This window comes from Phacochoerus africanus, chromosome 2 (genome assembly GCF_016906955.1).
Source record: "Phacochoerus africanus isolate WHEZ1 chromosome 2, ROS_Pafr_v1, whole genome shotgun sequence".
In the NCBI taxonomy this organism is placed as follows: Eukaryota; Metazoa; Chordata; class Mammalia; order Artiodactyla; family Suidae; genus Phacochoerus; species Phacochoerus africanus.
This window is the reverse complement of record NC_062545.1, coordinates 145,671,578-145,687,868: the sequence shown is the minus strand read 5'-3', so window position 1 is coordinate 145,687,868 and position 16,291 is coordinate 145,671,578. Positions and strand designations below refer to the sequence as shown.

The 16,291-nt window shown below is 40.8% G+C and overlaps 1 protein-coding gene across 1 annotated transcript in view; it reads right to left on the bottom strand.

Moving 5' to 3' along the window:
- Positions 1-16,291, bottom strand: part of OTUD7A (OTU deubiquitinase 7A) — a 126,217-nt gene that overhangs the window by 37,643 nt on the left and 72,283 nt on the right. Inside the window, exon 4 of the mRNA XM_047766867.1 lies at positions 2,127-2,228. Within this exon, the coding sequence (XP_047622823.1) occupies positions 2,127-2,228 (102 nt within the window). The remainder of the gene's footprint in view (positions 1-2,126; positions 2,229-16,291) is intronic.

The following is a 16,291-nucleotide window of genomic DNA, read 5'->3' as shown; positions in this document are numbered from 1 at the left end:
CAAGCCCAGGATTACTGTCATTTTTATGTGTGCTCCGCACCCTAGGTCAATGCCAGGGTTGGTCAACAGGTCCAATAAGCACTGCATGGCCACTTTGGGCAGTCCTGTTCCGAGGGGGTTTAGCAATTTGAGTGCAAGAGGGGAACAAAGTACCAGGAGAAAAGACCCGGCTCAGTCACAGCCCAGCCTCTCTTGCAGCTGGAGTATGGCCAGCCCGCAGGAGGCTTTCCCTTCTTGGGCAGACCTGGAGGCCTGCTTGCTCATGGGGGAAACACCTGCCATCAGACAGGACCACAGTGGCAGGTGGCCTTCTGGTTTGTGACCTTGTCCACCTGTGGTAGTGACAGGGACATTGTGTCTGCATGCTGCAGTTTCAGAAGGACAAGGTATTTCCATTCCCTGAAACTTTTCAAAGAAGCTGCTGGGTCACACAGATGAGAGAGCTCTTCTTTTACATTCTTTCTCCAGGATTTAGACAGATCAAGGTGAAATAAATTCCAAAATTGAGAGGTAGTTCATATATTATGATGAAACAGGATGTAACGAGCAAAAAACATGTTTTTGAAGAATGGTGTAGAAATTTTGCAATAGAGGAGTTCCCACTGTGGCTCAGCAGAAACAAACCCAACTAGTATCCATGAAGACTTGGGTTCAATCCCTGGCCTTGCTCAGTGAGTTAAGCATCTGGCATTGGTATGAGCTATGGTGGAGGGTGCAGACATAGCTCAGATCCTCTGTTGCTGTGGCTGTGGCACACGCCTGCAGCTGTAGCTCCAATTTGACCCCTAACCTGGGAACCTCCATATGCCACGGGTGCAGCCCTAAAAAGACAAAAAAAAATTGCAAAACAATTTTAAGGGAAAAATGTTGGACACAGTGAGATCATAATTTCCCTGGAAGAACAGGCATAGGGTGAAAGACAATATACCAAAATGTTCAAAGTGGCCAATGCTGGGCAGTGTAGTTGCTAATTGTTTTTTTTACTATGGGTGTGGAATCCTTTTATGATGTCAAGAAAGAAATGTGTTAGTTTAGAAACAGAAAGGGGGCAGGTAGGTGGGCACCCTTGCCTTTTCTCATCATCCCTTGTCGATCCCATAGAACATAGAATGTTCCCTTTGCTCTCGGGCTCCTTCCTCCTCTGGGCATCTTTAGGCCCTTCCCAGACTCCCTACATTTCCCTCTAAGCCTTTTCAGTCTCATCTCAGCTCAGCTTTTATAGGTCTGAAGCGAGGTCTGGGGCCTGGTCCTTGCTCTGGATCTAGGTTGTATTTATCCCAGGTGGTGAGTTTGACCAACAGGCCTCTTGAAGGCCCTGTCCCTGGAAAGGGACCTTACACTTCAAGACTGGTATGTCACCGCTGGCCCTGATGCTGGGATCCCTGGCACAAATCCAGATCTGCCTGTGTATATAAGCCTGAGTCCAGAGGAGTTATCTGAGCTGTCAGAAAATCTACCATGACCCTCAGTCATCTGAATATTGCTACCCACCACCACTATGTACCTGTTGCTATCCCTTTCTGCACCCAGGAAGTTCACATCTCTGTTGGAGGAGGCTGCTGACCTCCCTGTTATATATTCTGACTGCGCCCATCCCTGTGTTATTTACCCGAGCAATGCCTACATCTGCCTTTTTGTCAGTCTAAATGCATCAACTGCAGCCAGACCCACTCAACCTCCTCACCGCTCCCCAGACTTCCTGCTCAAGCCCAATAGAGCTCAGCCCTGACTCCAAACACTCTGCTAATTTCTGCCTTTCTGTGTATATCTGCCTGGAGTGTCTCTCTTAATGCCTTTTCAAGTTTTTCAAATTCTTTCAAGTTCTTCAGTGAAACCTCACCTCCTCCAGGAAGCCCTCTTTGATTGCTCTGCATCACAATCTCTATGCCCATTCCCACAGCTCTGCTCAGGCTTCCTTCTATCACAAAAGGTCTTTTCTTATATGTGGTCTATGTCCCCACCAAGCCTGCCAGGTCCTTGACAAGAAGGGTTGGGACCTGCACCATCCCCTTGAGGACTCCTCCAGATGACAGTGATATGGCTCTACTTAGTATATGATTCTCCTTTAACAATGCACAGAGCAAGCCTGGGGCACTGCCACTTTCTTTCTACACTGTGGGGCTTACCCAGTGAGGCAGCGTGTAAAAGGCAGTTGCCGTCCCCTGTTGTGGCCAAAGGAAGAAGCCGTTTACAGCTCGTGCACACGGTGGACCACCAGTTCAGGCGCCCTGGAACAGAAACTCACATTTAGAATCCTAGAACAGGCAGGGGGCAATGGTGAGTGTTCGCTAAGTCAGCTTAAACATCGGTGGATGACTAGAGAATTCTAAAGAACTTCAGTGGTAAGGTGGAGTGTTATGGCTACTTTTTCTCAAGTAAAATATAGATTTTTTTTCCCCCTCTAGGATTAAAAAAATGATAAAAAAGATTAAAAAATCACCAAATCCTCCCAAAAATTAGCAAGAGAATTAAGAAGCTAAAGACTAAAAAGACTTCTCTCCTTGAATCTGGAAACATATTTTACACAAAATATAAAATTTTTCTTTGTTGTAATTCCCTTGAACACAGTTTCCCTCCATCATCAATGCTATTTTTTTATTTTTTATTTTTTTGGTCTTTTGAGGGTCACACCTGAGGCATGTAGAAGTTCCCAGTCTAGGGGTTGAAAGCAACAATGGATCCTTAATCCACTGAGCGAGGCCAGGGATCGAACCCTCAATCTCATGGTTCCTAGTCGGATTTGTTTCTGCTACATCACAACGGGAATTCCTCCACCAATGTTATTTTTAAATAATTATCCTTCTTTGTTGATATATACATACTTTTGAGAGTATGGTTTACATTTAATTTTATTTTATTGAAGTACAGTTGATTTACAATATTTCAGGTATATAGCAAAGTGGTTCAGTTATGCATACATATATAGGTATTCTTTTTCAGATTCTCTTCCATTAAAGGTTATTACAAGATATTGAATATATTTCCCTGGGTTATACAGTAAATCCTTGTTTATCTATTCTATACTCAGTAGTTTATTCTATATGAGAATTCCACCCTACCAAATATGTCAATCCCAAACTCTTAATTTCTCCCTCATCACTCCCTTTCCCCTTTGGTAACCATCAGTTTGTTTTCTATGTCTGTGAGTCTATTTCTGTTTTGTAAACAAGTTTATTTGTATCATTTTAAGAAGATTCCACATGTAAGCGATATTATATGATATTGGTTTTTCTCTGACTACCTTCAATTATATACATCAAAACCAATACAGCTATTTAGGTGTCGTTATGTTAAATTTCATTAACACATCTTGAGACTTCTGCCTCAATGAAGACAAGAGTAGATATCCTTTCCCCTACTCTTTCTACTAAGTATGATCAACCCCCCTGGACATCATGTAGAAAACAACACGGAAGTCTGAAATGTGGAGAGGAGAAGGCAGGCTGACTCAGACACCGGACCTGAGGCACGACATGGTGGCAGGCTCCCTGGGTTCCTCTTTGCCTCACAAACCCCAGACTAGATTCTAGAGAAGCTGATAGCTGGGGAACAACAATGAAGGTGATGAAAACTATCACTCTTTCTCTAGAAAGAATACCAGGAAAGGGATAACTTAGCAAGACAGCCATTGCTTAGAAAATAACTGCTCATTCCAGCCAAACCCCACAGAACAAACTGTGGGCCTCCCACCACTCTTCCAGCAGAGGCCAAGTGGGAGACTCCATCCTTGCCAGGCTGCAATGAGTCACTCACTACCTCCCTCCACCCCCAACACTGCCAGGTGACACCGCTGGGTAGTGTGAGAAAAGGCTAGGGTGACAGCCAGGATGTCAACCCTGCTGGATGGTAATGAGAATTCCACCCTACCAAATGGAGAACATATGGGGAGCCTGGACTTTCAACCCCGTCTGATGATAATGAGGTCCACTGCCACCCAGCAGTATCAAGAAGACCATCCCATATTAGGTGTCAACAGAGGGAGAATGGAAAACCTATACTTCCACTCCCATATGATGTTTATGAATCAATGGCACCCTTCATCGAATGGAAAATCAGCTAAAACACAAGATTTAAATAAGATCCAGAGTCTTATAACTTAATACCCAAGATAAACAATTTTCAGTTGAAAAGTACTTATACCGAGAACCAGGAAGACCTCAAATGGAATGAGAAAAAACAACTAAACAACGCTAACACAGGTGACACAGGTGCTGGAATTATCTGACAGAGATTTTAAAACAGTCGTCATAAAAATGCTGCAACAAGTAATTACAAACATGGTTGAAAAAAATGAAAGATTAGAAAAATGTCAGCCAAACAGAAAAAAAAAAGATACAAAGAAAAACCAAATGAGGATTTTGGAATTAAAGTAATGTGTAAAAACTGATTCAAAAACCTCAGTGAATGTGCTCAACAGTAGAGTGGAGAAAACAGAAGAAAATAGATGCAAACTATTGCATTTGGAGTGGATAAGCAATGAAATCCTGCTGTACAGCACAGTGAACTCTATCTAGTTTCTTGGAACATGGAACATGATGGAGGATAATGTGAGAAAAAGTATAAACACACACACACACATGTATGTATGTATGTATGTATGACTGGGTCACTGTGCTGTACAGCAGAAATTGACAGAACACTGTAAATCAACCATAATAGAAAAAACAAAAATCTTAAAAAACAAAATAAAATAAAAAGAATCTGTGAATGACAAGGTATAACAGAAATCACAGATTTTTGAATAACGGAGAGAAAGTAAACTAAAAAAGATCCATTGACCAGAGTCCTGTAGGAGAGGAGAAGTAGGGTGGGGCAGAGAAAACTAGTCAAAGAAATAATCATTGAAAATTCCCCCAATTTTGTAAACAAACAAACAAAAAAACTCTATAAGTAGATGAATTCAAGAAGCTGGAGAAAATTCTAAACAGGGAGAACCCATGGAAATTCATGCCAAAACATCACAGTCCAACTTTTATAAAATAAAGACGAAGAAAAAATCTTGAAAGCTTCCAGAGAGAAACAACTCCTTATCTACTAATATGGGAAAAATAATTGTAATGACCGTAAATTTCTTATCAGAAACCATGGAATTCAGAAAGAAGTGGAACAATATCTCATAAGTGCTAAAAGAAAAGACCTGTTGATCCAGAATTCTATGGACAACAAAAATGTCCTTCAGAAATAAAGGGGGAAATAACACATTCTTAGATGAAGGAAAACGAAGAGAATCTGTTTCCAGGAGACCTAATTTAAAATAATGGCTAAAAGGAAGTTCTCTAGACAGAACAGAAATGATAAAAGAGGAAATCTTGTAACATCATGAGGCCACAACATAGAGCAAAAACATGAGCAAATACATAGACCTTCTTCTCTTGAGCTTTCTAAATTATGTCTGCTAGTTGGAACAAAAGGTGTAATATTGTCTGTCTCAATGTAGGCAGAATAAATATTTAAGGCAATTATAAATGGTGGAGGATACAGGCACATCAAGGCAGGTAAGGTTTGTATGTTTTATAAAAGTGGTAAAATGTGAGCACTAGTAGGCTTTGATAAAGTATGTGGATATAATGTAATATATTACTAGAACAACCAGTAAAAAGATTATACAAATAGACACACTCAACAAATCCTATAAAATCTCCTCCAGAAAACAACCAATATTACCTTGGTACCCAAACCAGACAAAGAAAGTACAAAAAGAGAAAGGTATAGATCAACAGCTCTCATGAATATGACATACAATTCTGAAAAATATAAATAAATATGATTAAACATTTTATAGAAAAATTGTACACTATGACTAAATGGGATTTATTACAGGGATGTGAGCCTGGTTCATTATTCAAAAATTAATGAATATAATTCACCATATCAACAGTTTACAGCAGAAAAATCACATGATCCTATCATCAATGCAAAAAAAGCACTTGACAAAATTCAACACTCATCCATGATGAAAACTCCCATTAAAACTAAGAACAGAGGGGAACTTCCTCAACTAAACCAGATAGATAACATTACACTTAAAGGTGAAAGACTGAATGCTTTCCCCTTAAGACTTGGAAAAAGGTGACAATGTAGAACATCACAAGGAATCTACAAAAAATACTATAATTAATGGTTTTGTCAAGGTCACAGAATATGAGATCAACATACACAAATCAACAGTATTTCTACATACTAACTCTGAACACATGGACCATTAATTTTAAAATATACTCTTCACAATAGCTCAAAAATTAAATACTGAAGTATAGATATAAGACAACACATTCAGCACATGTATGCTAAAACCTACAAAATGCTGATGAAAGAAATCAAAGATAGGAGTTCCGGTCGTGGCTCAGCGGAAATGAATCTGTCTAGCATCCATGAGGACACAGGTTTGATCCCTGGTCTTGTTCAGCGGGTTAAGGATCTGGGGTTGCCATCAGCTGTGATGAAGGTCGCAGGTACGGCTCAGATCTGGTGTTGCTGTGGCTGTGGTGCAGGTCGGCAGCTATTGCTCCAATTAGACCCCTAGCCTGGGAACCTCCATATGCCTTGGGTGTGGCCCTAAAAAGAAAAAAAAAAAAAAAAAGAAAAGAAAGAAATCAAAGATCTCAACTGCCTCTGCAGCCCCTGCCCCTCACTGCCAAAAGAAGTATCAACTTTTTTAGGCTCTGTGCTGGAGACACAATGTGCCTCACCTGGGCACTCTGGTTGGCATTTTATGACTTCTAACCTGCAAATATGCCTCTTATGAGTGGAGCCAGCTCTCACACTAGGTTGGAAGTGGTCCAGAAAACTCTGGCACATTTGCTACTATTGAGGCCCCACAGACCCAATGGCCCTTTGAGTGCCAAGGGTCTGTGATCGATGCTTTTGCTGACTGGAACCTCTGGCAGGAGGAGATGGCCTCCACCCAGAAGTACCCCTTAGGGTTTCAGACTTGTCACCTCCCTGACCTGGCTACCATGTTCACCACTTTGGAAAAGCTGCAAGTAACCTGATACTGGACTCTTGTCAAAGCTGGATGCCTTCCCTATGGAGGCATGGTGACTCTGCCCTGAAATTCCCATTTTGGGGTGGGTCAGCTTAGCCTTGGTGTAAATCAAAGTGAGACAGACCTCCTTAGATCACTTGTCAGTTGCAAACGGTATATTTAAGTATACAGTTGGCTTTACGTGAAAAAGTGGCAGCTGCTCCTCCCACCCCTGTGAAATCATCCCCTACTCTGTGTCTGAAACAGAGCTTCTGGCTTGGCAGACCCCTGGGTGCACAGAGGCCCCTAAAGGGTGCTCACTTATGGGTCAATTAAGCTGAGTCTGGTGGTGACTATTGGACCCTGGCAGCTGTTTGGCCCAGCTCTGTAGATCCAAAAGTGGACTGGGTCACTCTTTCCAGCAGGCAGGACTCAAGGCTATTCTCAGGAGTTCCCACTGTGGCACAATGGGATTGGCAGCATCTTGGGAATGTTTGGACTCAGGTTCGATCCCCAGCCTGGCACAGTGGGTTAAGGATCCAGCATTGCCTGGAGCTGTGGATCCCTGGCCTGAGAGCTCCATATGCCACAGGGCGGCCGGGGGAAGAAAAAAAGGCCTTTCTCAGAGCTTGGCTGGTACCCCCTAGAGGAAGATTATTATATTTGTTTGGCCTCATGGTTTAGCCTGTCACTTGGAGAGCTAGACTGGTATATTAAAGACACACCTTTTTAGAGCCAGAAAATGTGACAACAAATCACAGATGCTGATCAAGCTATCTGGGTCACTCAAGTCCATGGGTATGGTGAGAGCTACTTGTGGAGGCTGCACCTCCCAGATCACCACCATTGCTTCTTGGATCCCTCGCAGCACTGGCTCCTCACAGAAGCCACTGGGAAAGGGACTCCTACTTGTGATGCAGAGGCTGCCACAGCATGCCATGTGTGGGACTCCTGCCATGAATCAACACAGTGGCAGGAGGACACCCTGGTCCTGCCCACTCCTGTGGGCTGACTGTCAGCACCACCTCACAGCTGTTAAGAATTTAACAGACTTAACTCAGGTCACACCATTGTGAGCCTTGAAACTAATCCATGCTATGCTTTTGGCTTTCTAGACCATGTTCAGTCTGACAAGAGTATGTTTTATAAAAAAGCCGTTCAATAATAGGCTGGTAGTCAAGATATTCAAATTCAATGAGCTTTCCACATTCCCTACTATCCACAGGCATCCAGTCCAGCTCAGTGTTGGGTCACCCTTTAAAAAAAGAGACTCAACAGAATTCCCATTATGGCTCAGTGGGTTAAGAACCCAACTAATATCCATAAGGATTCAGTTCTGATCCCTGACCTTGCTCAGTGGGTTAAGGATTCAGAGTTGCCGCAAGCTGTGGCATAGGCTGCAGATGTGGCTCAGATCTAGTGTTACCGTGGCTGTGGTGTAGGACTCAGCTGTAGTTCCAATTTGATCCCTGGCCTGGGAACTTCCATATGCCATAGGGGCAGCTGTAAAAAGAAAATAAAGTAATAGAAAAGAGACTCAAAAGAATTCTGGCTGTTTGTACCTGTTTGAGTCAGCTCACGCTGCTTTAACAAAATACCATACACTGGGAGGATTAAATGATGGAAATATACTTATGATGGTTTTGAAGGCTGGAGGTCCAAGATCAAGGTGCTGGCTGATTCTGTTCCTGGTGAGGGCTCTCTTCCGGGTTTGCAGATGGCCACCCTCTCACTAAGCACTTATATGACAGAGCACAATCTCTGTCCTCTTTCTCTCTTCTTATAAGGACACTGATTCCATCCTGGGAGGCCCACCCTCCTGACCTCATCTAAACTTAATTACCTCTCCAAGGGCCCGACTCTAAATACCATCATGTTGGGGGGACACGAATGTCCCATTCAGAACAGGACCTTAGCATGGCACTTTGTTCTGTGTATGTCTGCCACAGCTCAGCTGCTCCCTAGGTAATGACGGGGATGAACAGGGTGGGTGGTTACATAGACCTAGTTTGAAAACTGAATTCCATCCATCCTGACCATTTCTGAGTTATACTGAAATTATTTTAAAAATTGCTTCCAGTTTATGAATGGCTGTATCTTACATTTCTAATGTTATATGAAACTGCTAGTGACATATACTTGGGGGATGCAATCTAACAGTCACCTCTTAGGGCCTTCAACTCCTTGTGAGATTTCATTCAAGTGAGAATGTTTATAGCACCTATTTCCAACAAGTTGTGAAAACATTTAATTGAAATTTTTGTTTTAGGAAAGAAAACACTAATGGGATTGGAACAGTTGGAGATGGCATCAGATTATTTACAACAAACCATCTGTCATGGTTGAGAATACATTTTAATAAAGGGTGTTACTGTTTCAGTAAATAAATACTGAACTATGAAGGATAAGAATGCAAGCAACTGCAGAGCAGAAATCGGCACAACATTGTAAATCAACTATACTTTAATTAAAAAAAAAGAATGGCAAGTAATACTAGAAAATTAAGGCCTTCCAAAAGTACCTTTAGTTCACAGAGTTACTGCCTAATAGATTACCGCATTAACAAAGTTTAACATAATAAACCTTGTCAGGGCTTTATTTAAACAGGACACTTATCTGCTCTACTGTGCTCTCTGGTCAAGATTCAGTAAGTGATTTTTAATGACAAGTGGGTTTATTAATATAAAATAACTGTCCCCTTAACTCTAAATGAAAAATGTGTTAAAATTAACATTACCAAATTAAATAGACAAGTGTCTATTATATGAAGGCGCTGATGCTTATGCTAACAAATTGGCATATTCTCACCATGTGTAAGTCACCTTATTAAAGCTAAATGAGAAATGTGATCAAGATCCGCAAACAACAGTGCCCTTGGAAGGCTGGTGGAGACATAATTAGGAGTAACGTGCCTTCACTTACTTCCAGACTGTGAATTAGCAAACTGTCTCACCTGACTTTTACAAAGCCTTTTTATAACCATCCACGCTGGGAGAAATGAAAACTGGGTTGCCACAAAGTGAAAGAAAATGACAAGATTTGCGCTTATGAGGCATGAAATTCAACAGAGTGGTTGACATACACCTAATATGAAGGGGGGCCCTGTCCCATCCAACCTCTGAATCAGATCTGAGCGGGCAGCAGCTTCTGCAGGAGCCAGTGGGCACAGGTGTCAGGGAAATGGGGGAGGGGGAGAAGGAAGGGAAGGAAGCTAATGAGGCATGTGGTTTGCATTTCCCAAAGACCTTCTCACTCACATACCTCTGCTCTGTCTGCTGTTTTTCAGGTAAAAGGAGATCTCTGCCCCGTGGAGCCAACATTGATGGGTTTAAGACAATCTGCAGGTGCACACCCCTTGCTAGGGATGGGTGTTGGCATGGCTACAGGTCATTACCTGGTCCATGAGATGTAAGAGGACATCTGCTGACTGGCTACAGGGAAAGTGTTGGTCATCCTTTAAAAGGGACACAGAGCCTCTCCCTCACAGCCCTGGATGATGATGTGGCACCTGGTGCACCTGCAGCCATGCTGTAGCTAAATGAAGACAGCACTGCCTCACTGGCTAGACAAGGAGGGGAGGGAACAGCAGGAAGGTGGATGTGCCTGAGTCCCCAGGACACTGAAGAGTTGCCAGCCCTCTCCTTAGACTTACTGTGTGAGGGATATAAAGACAGTGGGACATAAAGGTGGAATTCCTACAAGCTGGGAAAGCAAATGTGACAAAACTGAAAATTGGCAATTCTTGGTGCAAGATAGAAACTAATCTTTCAACTTCCTGTAGATTTGAAAATGCTTAAAAACCAAAGGCATGCCATGTGACTTTGTTCCACAGTTTTACACGTATAAGTGGAGACATTCTATTCTGGTGCCAAAGACAATTCCTATGTAAATTATAGTTCGCTTGTCTTAAGTTTTAAAAGACTGGTTGAATTCAGTTAAACATACTTTTGGGGAATCTAACTGATTTAGTCACTAGTTTGACTGAAATTTCCTCTGCAATAGAAGAGTTGGGATTTTTAGTTTGGTTATCATTGTTGACTCTTTTAGAGATGCAGAGCCCTGAAGCTTACAGGGGATTCCTCTGATGAGTTTTGTGTTCAACCCTCTTTGCACCCATGCAGATACCATTCATAAATCACCATTCTTTTCAGAGCAGACATGCTAATCAACCATCACTTTCCACAAAGAAGACAGAAGACCTGCTCATCCTTGACTCAGAGCTTTGTGCAATAGCCAGTTGTTTCAAGTTGAAGTGATGGTGGAATTAATTATTCACCCATAAAGTGGACTTTGGAAAACCTATCCTTGCAGAATTGAGACCAAAGGGTTCAGAGAGACAGTTGGCAGAGTGGTTAAGTGCAGTAGCTGTGGAGCTAGACTTCCTGAGTTTAAATCTCAGTTCCACTGCTTGCTAACAGTGACCTTGGGCAAGTTACCAACTTCTCTGTGTCTTGGTCCCCTCTTCTGAAAAGTGGGATCATAATAGTATTGATCTAACAGAGCCTTTATGAATAATATATTACTTAATATCTGGAAATGACTTAAAACAGGGCTAGATGTATAAAAAGCATCACAGGTGTGTTTTTGTTAAAATAGGTCCAATACCCTTGGTTAAATCAAGGAATGTATTTACAAATAAACCAATGAGTAAATGAATCAATTAACTGACACCTTTTGGCTTAAAAAGTATCTTCACATACAAAAATTCTTTCTGAGGAAAGCAGGTTGCTTTTACATTCCTGGAGGAAAGGTCTTAGGGAAGGAAGTTCTTTTGTGAAGACTGCCCTGGGCTACCCAGTGAGGTGTGCTGGTGCCCAATGAGGTGAGAAGCTGTGTAGGAGATTTTTTTTTTTTTTTGGGGGGGGGACGCACTTGCAGCATATGGAGGTTCCCAGGCTAGGGGTTGAATCTGAGCTGTAGTTGCCGGCCTATGCCACAGCCACAACAATGTGAGATCTGAGCCGTATCTGTGACCTACACCACAGCTCATGGCAATGCCGGATCCTTAACCCACTGAGTGAGGCCATGGATCGAACCCTCATCCTCAAAGATACTAGTCAGGTTCGTTATCTCTGAGCCATGATGGGAAATCCTATAGGAGTTTTTAATAGCAATGGGCTTTGCTGCAATATTTTTGCCGATTTTTACTTATTTTTTTAAAAACCTTTTTCATTTTTGGCCACCCCACAGCATATGGAGCTTCCTGGCCAGGGATCAGATCCAAGCCTCAGTGGCAACCTAAGCCACAGCTGCAGCAATGCTAGATCCTTAACCCACTGTGCCAGACTGTGGATCAAACCCACATCCCAGCACCTAACCAACCCTGTTGTGTCACAGTGGGAGTGACTTTTGATTTTTAGAGAAGTTATCAGTTCATTGTACATTGGAAATTTATTTATTTGTTAATTTGTTAATTATTTTCTTTTTTCAGCTGCACCCATGGCATATGGAAATTCCTGGGCCAGTAACTGAATGCAAGTCACAACTGTGACCTATGCCATAGCCACAGCAGTGCTGGATCCTTAAACCACTGCATGGGACCAGGAACTGAACCCATGCTATCAGAGACAACGCCAGATTATTAATCTACTGCACCTCAGCAGGAAATCTGGGAATTTAAAAGAGGTCTTTCAGTACAGATGGCTTAAGAAGCACTGCCTAGAGGTCCCCAGGAAAGCAAATTACATTTTTGAATCAACTAGATGTCTGCATATATCATGAAAATTATTTTGCCTAACTTCATTGTTTAGGTTGTAGTATTCAGAGAAAGAGCTTTTAAAGAAAACTGTTGAGTAGGTGTAGATGTGGCATGTAGTACATATTGTGCCTGTAGCATTCAAAAGATCCTGGGCCAGGGATCAAACCTACACCACAGATGTGACCTGAGCCACAACAATTACAATGGTGGATCATTAACTTGCCATGCCACCAAGGGACCTCGAATGTTATTCTTAATTATTCTCAATTTCTTTGTAATGCTTAGCAAAATAATAGCTTGTGTGCATGTGTACTGAATAGCAAAAGTGGGAGAAGGCTGTGTCATCCAGTGGTAGAAGTGAAACCTCCATCTCTGAGATAAATGGGGAGACACAGGTTTAAAGAGGAACAGGGACTGGAGAAAATAAAAGTCCTCCTTGTCAACAATCCTTGAACTATATATACATCCAAGACTGGAATAAAGTCTGGTAAATCCCTAATGACCAAAAAATAAACATGGACTGGAAATCAGAAATATGTTCTTACTCTGCAACTGCCTGTGGGTGGAGATGCTTTGCCTGTTCAGTCACTTCACAAGAACCATAAAAAAGCTCTTGAGACCTGTGATGTGGAGAACTGAGCTTGGGGACCCCCTTCCTACTTCCCTGAACATAAAGTTAGCACCTTCAAAACTATCCCTTGAGTCCAAAGATTAGAAATAATTTTCCCACTGGCAAAGGAAGCTGAGAAGTAAGTTTGTCTCCTCTAGACTGGGACTAGCAAAGGAAAAAGAAAAGCCAAAACCAACTTCTCCCAGAAATGCTGTTAACTATTGACTTGGCTCTGATGCAAGCTAAAATTGATTTGTGGCTTGGAACCCCTAAGCCAAGAAATTACCATCAGGTTGGTTATAGGAAGATAATTTCCCTTGAGAGTCTGGCAAAAATAATCAAACAAATACATCACTCAATATGGTGAATTTACCCTCAACACAAGCCACACAAGATTCCCACAAATAAATGTCCTGCTCACAACCCCCAATTATGAACCTAATGGGAAACAAGCACTGTAAGAGCCACAGACACAAAAATCATCTGTTCATACATATCTACGAACTTGAGGTTAAAAATGGCCAGCTAGAGACTATAAATAAATATATTTTAAGTATTTGAAATGAAATATGACCAAAGAATAAGAGCAGGTAGGGAAAACAAAAACAGAAGTTAAAAATGAATGGTGACAACAAAAACTCAGAATTGGTTTACTATCTGGTTAAATGTCACTGAAGAAAAAAATTAATATTCTTGAAGGTAAGTCTGAAGACATTATCCAGAACACAACTAAGAGGGGAAAAAGAGAGAGAGAGAGAATATGAAAATGAGGTTATGAGACATGAAGGACAGACTGAAAATGCCTAACACTATGTAACTTAAATTTGGAAAGGAGTGAGGCAGGGGCAACAGTGAAGAGATCCTGATTGAGGATTTTTCAGAAGAAATATATAGAAATAAACCCCCAGATTTAATAAGGCTGAGATATTTCAAGTAAGAAAAACAAAACTAATACATTCCTGGACAAATCCTAGTGTAACTGCAGAATATAAAAGACAAAGAAAGATCTCAGAGCAGAGTTTAAAAAAAAGGGGAGTTCCCATCATGGCACAGCAGAAACGAATCCGACTAGGAACCGTGAGGTTGTGAGTATGATCCCTGGCCTCGCTCAGTGGATTTAGGATCCAGCATTGCCATGAGCTGTGGCAGAGGTTGCAGACACAGCTTGGATCTGGCATTGCTGGGGCTGTGGCATAGGCTGGCAGCCCTAGCTCTGATTAGACCCCTAGCCTGGGACCTCCATATGCTGCAAGAGAGGCCCTAAAAGAGAAAAAAAAAAAAAAAAAAAAGAGGATATGATTATTCTCAAAGAGGTGGCAGACTGACAGCTAATGTCTCAAAGAAACAATGTAAAAAAGAAGCCAATGGAATAATTCCTTTGATGCGCCAAATGAAAATAACTGGCAAATCAGGATACTATTTCTACAGAAAATGTTTTTCAAAAATGGGAATAAAACAAAGACATTTTAAAACTAATGAAAACTTCAGACAGTAAAGCAGCAGACACTCATCCAAGAAAATTCTAAAGGATGAACTTAAAATTAAAAGATGCGACATGCTAAAAAGAAATAAAGAGAAACAAAAATGGTAAATACGTGGGTAAATCTAAGTGAACACTGTATAGAACAATAATGATAATGTCTGATGAGATTAAAATTATAGAATTAAAATAAATGATAATAACATAAATCAGGAGGGATAGTGAATGAAATTAATCTAGTCCAAGGTCCCAGTATTATATGAGTATAGGTTAAGATTTTGATTATTTGAGATGATTTATATGCATGTTAGATTTTTTTCAGGGTAACCTCACAGTAATAGAGAGTATATAATGTTAAAACTAGTAGAGGAGGAAGTTCCCTTGTGGCACAGTGGGTTACTGATAAAGTGTTGCTGCAGCTGTGATGCAGATTGCAATTGTGGTGCAGTTTTGATCCCTGGCCCAAGAACCTCCACTTGCCATCGGTGTGGCCAAAACCCACCCCCTGGTATAGCAAATGAATGAAATGATTAAAAACTAATCAAAAAATTTATTTATTTATTTATTTATTTATTTATTTATTTATTTATTTATTTATTTATATTTTATGGCTGCCCCCACGGCATATTGAAGCTCTCAGGCCGGGAATTGAATCTGAGCCACAGCTGTGGCAGCAACAGATCCTTTAACCCGCTGTGCTGGGCTGGGGATCAAATCTGTGCCTCTGCAGTGACCTGAGCTGTTGCACTTGGATTCTTAACCCACTGCACCACAAGCAGGAACACCCATATAAAAATATTTAAAAGAGGATTTAAAAGGGGAGAAAACCCCCACATAGAACAGGGATAAGTAATGGTAGCATCAAAAGTAAAATTTGTCTTTTAAATTTTACTTTAAAACTTTAAATATAAATTTTTCAATTTTATATTTGGTAAAACACACTCACTAAAAGATAAAAGTAGTCAAATTTACTTTAAGAATAAAGCAACCACATGCTGTTTACAAAATATACATCTAAAACAGGGGAATACAAAATACTGAGGGTCAAAATATTACAAATGGTGCAAATTTTAACGTAAAGAAAGCTAGGATAATTGCAATAACAGATAAAATCAACTGAAAGGCAAAAAGCATTACTAGAGTTAAATAGGCACTCTTCACGTTAAGTAACAATTCATAAAGATATAACTTTAGTTGCTGCATTTTAATAATATAGCTTCAGATTTATAGATTAAATATCTGTAAAACTAAAAGGACATACAGACAAGTGCACAATTACAATGGGGAATTTTAATGCATCTCTCAGTAATTGAAAGAACAAGTAATAAATAAATATATATATTTGAAAAACACAATCAGTGACAAAATGGATATATATAAAACAATGCAGCCACAACAGAAGACTATATTCTTTTTAAACACACATGGAAAATTTTAAAAAGGACCATATTCTGGGCTATAAAGCAAAAGTATAACAAATTTCAAATCATATAGACAATGTACTCTGACTACAGAGCAATTAAGCTAGAAAGCAATAAT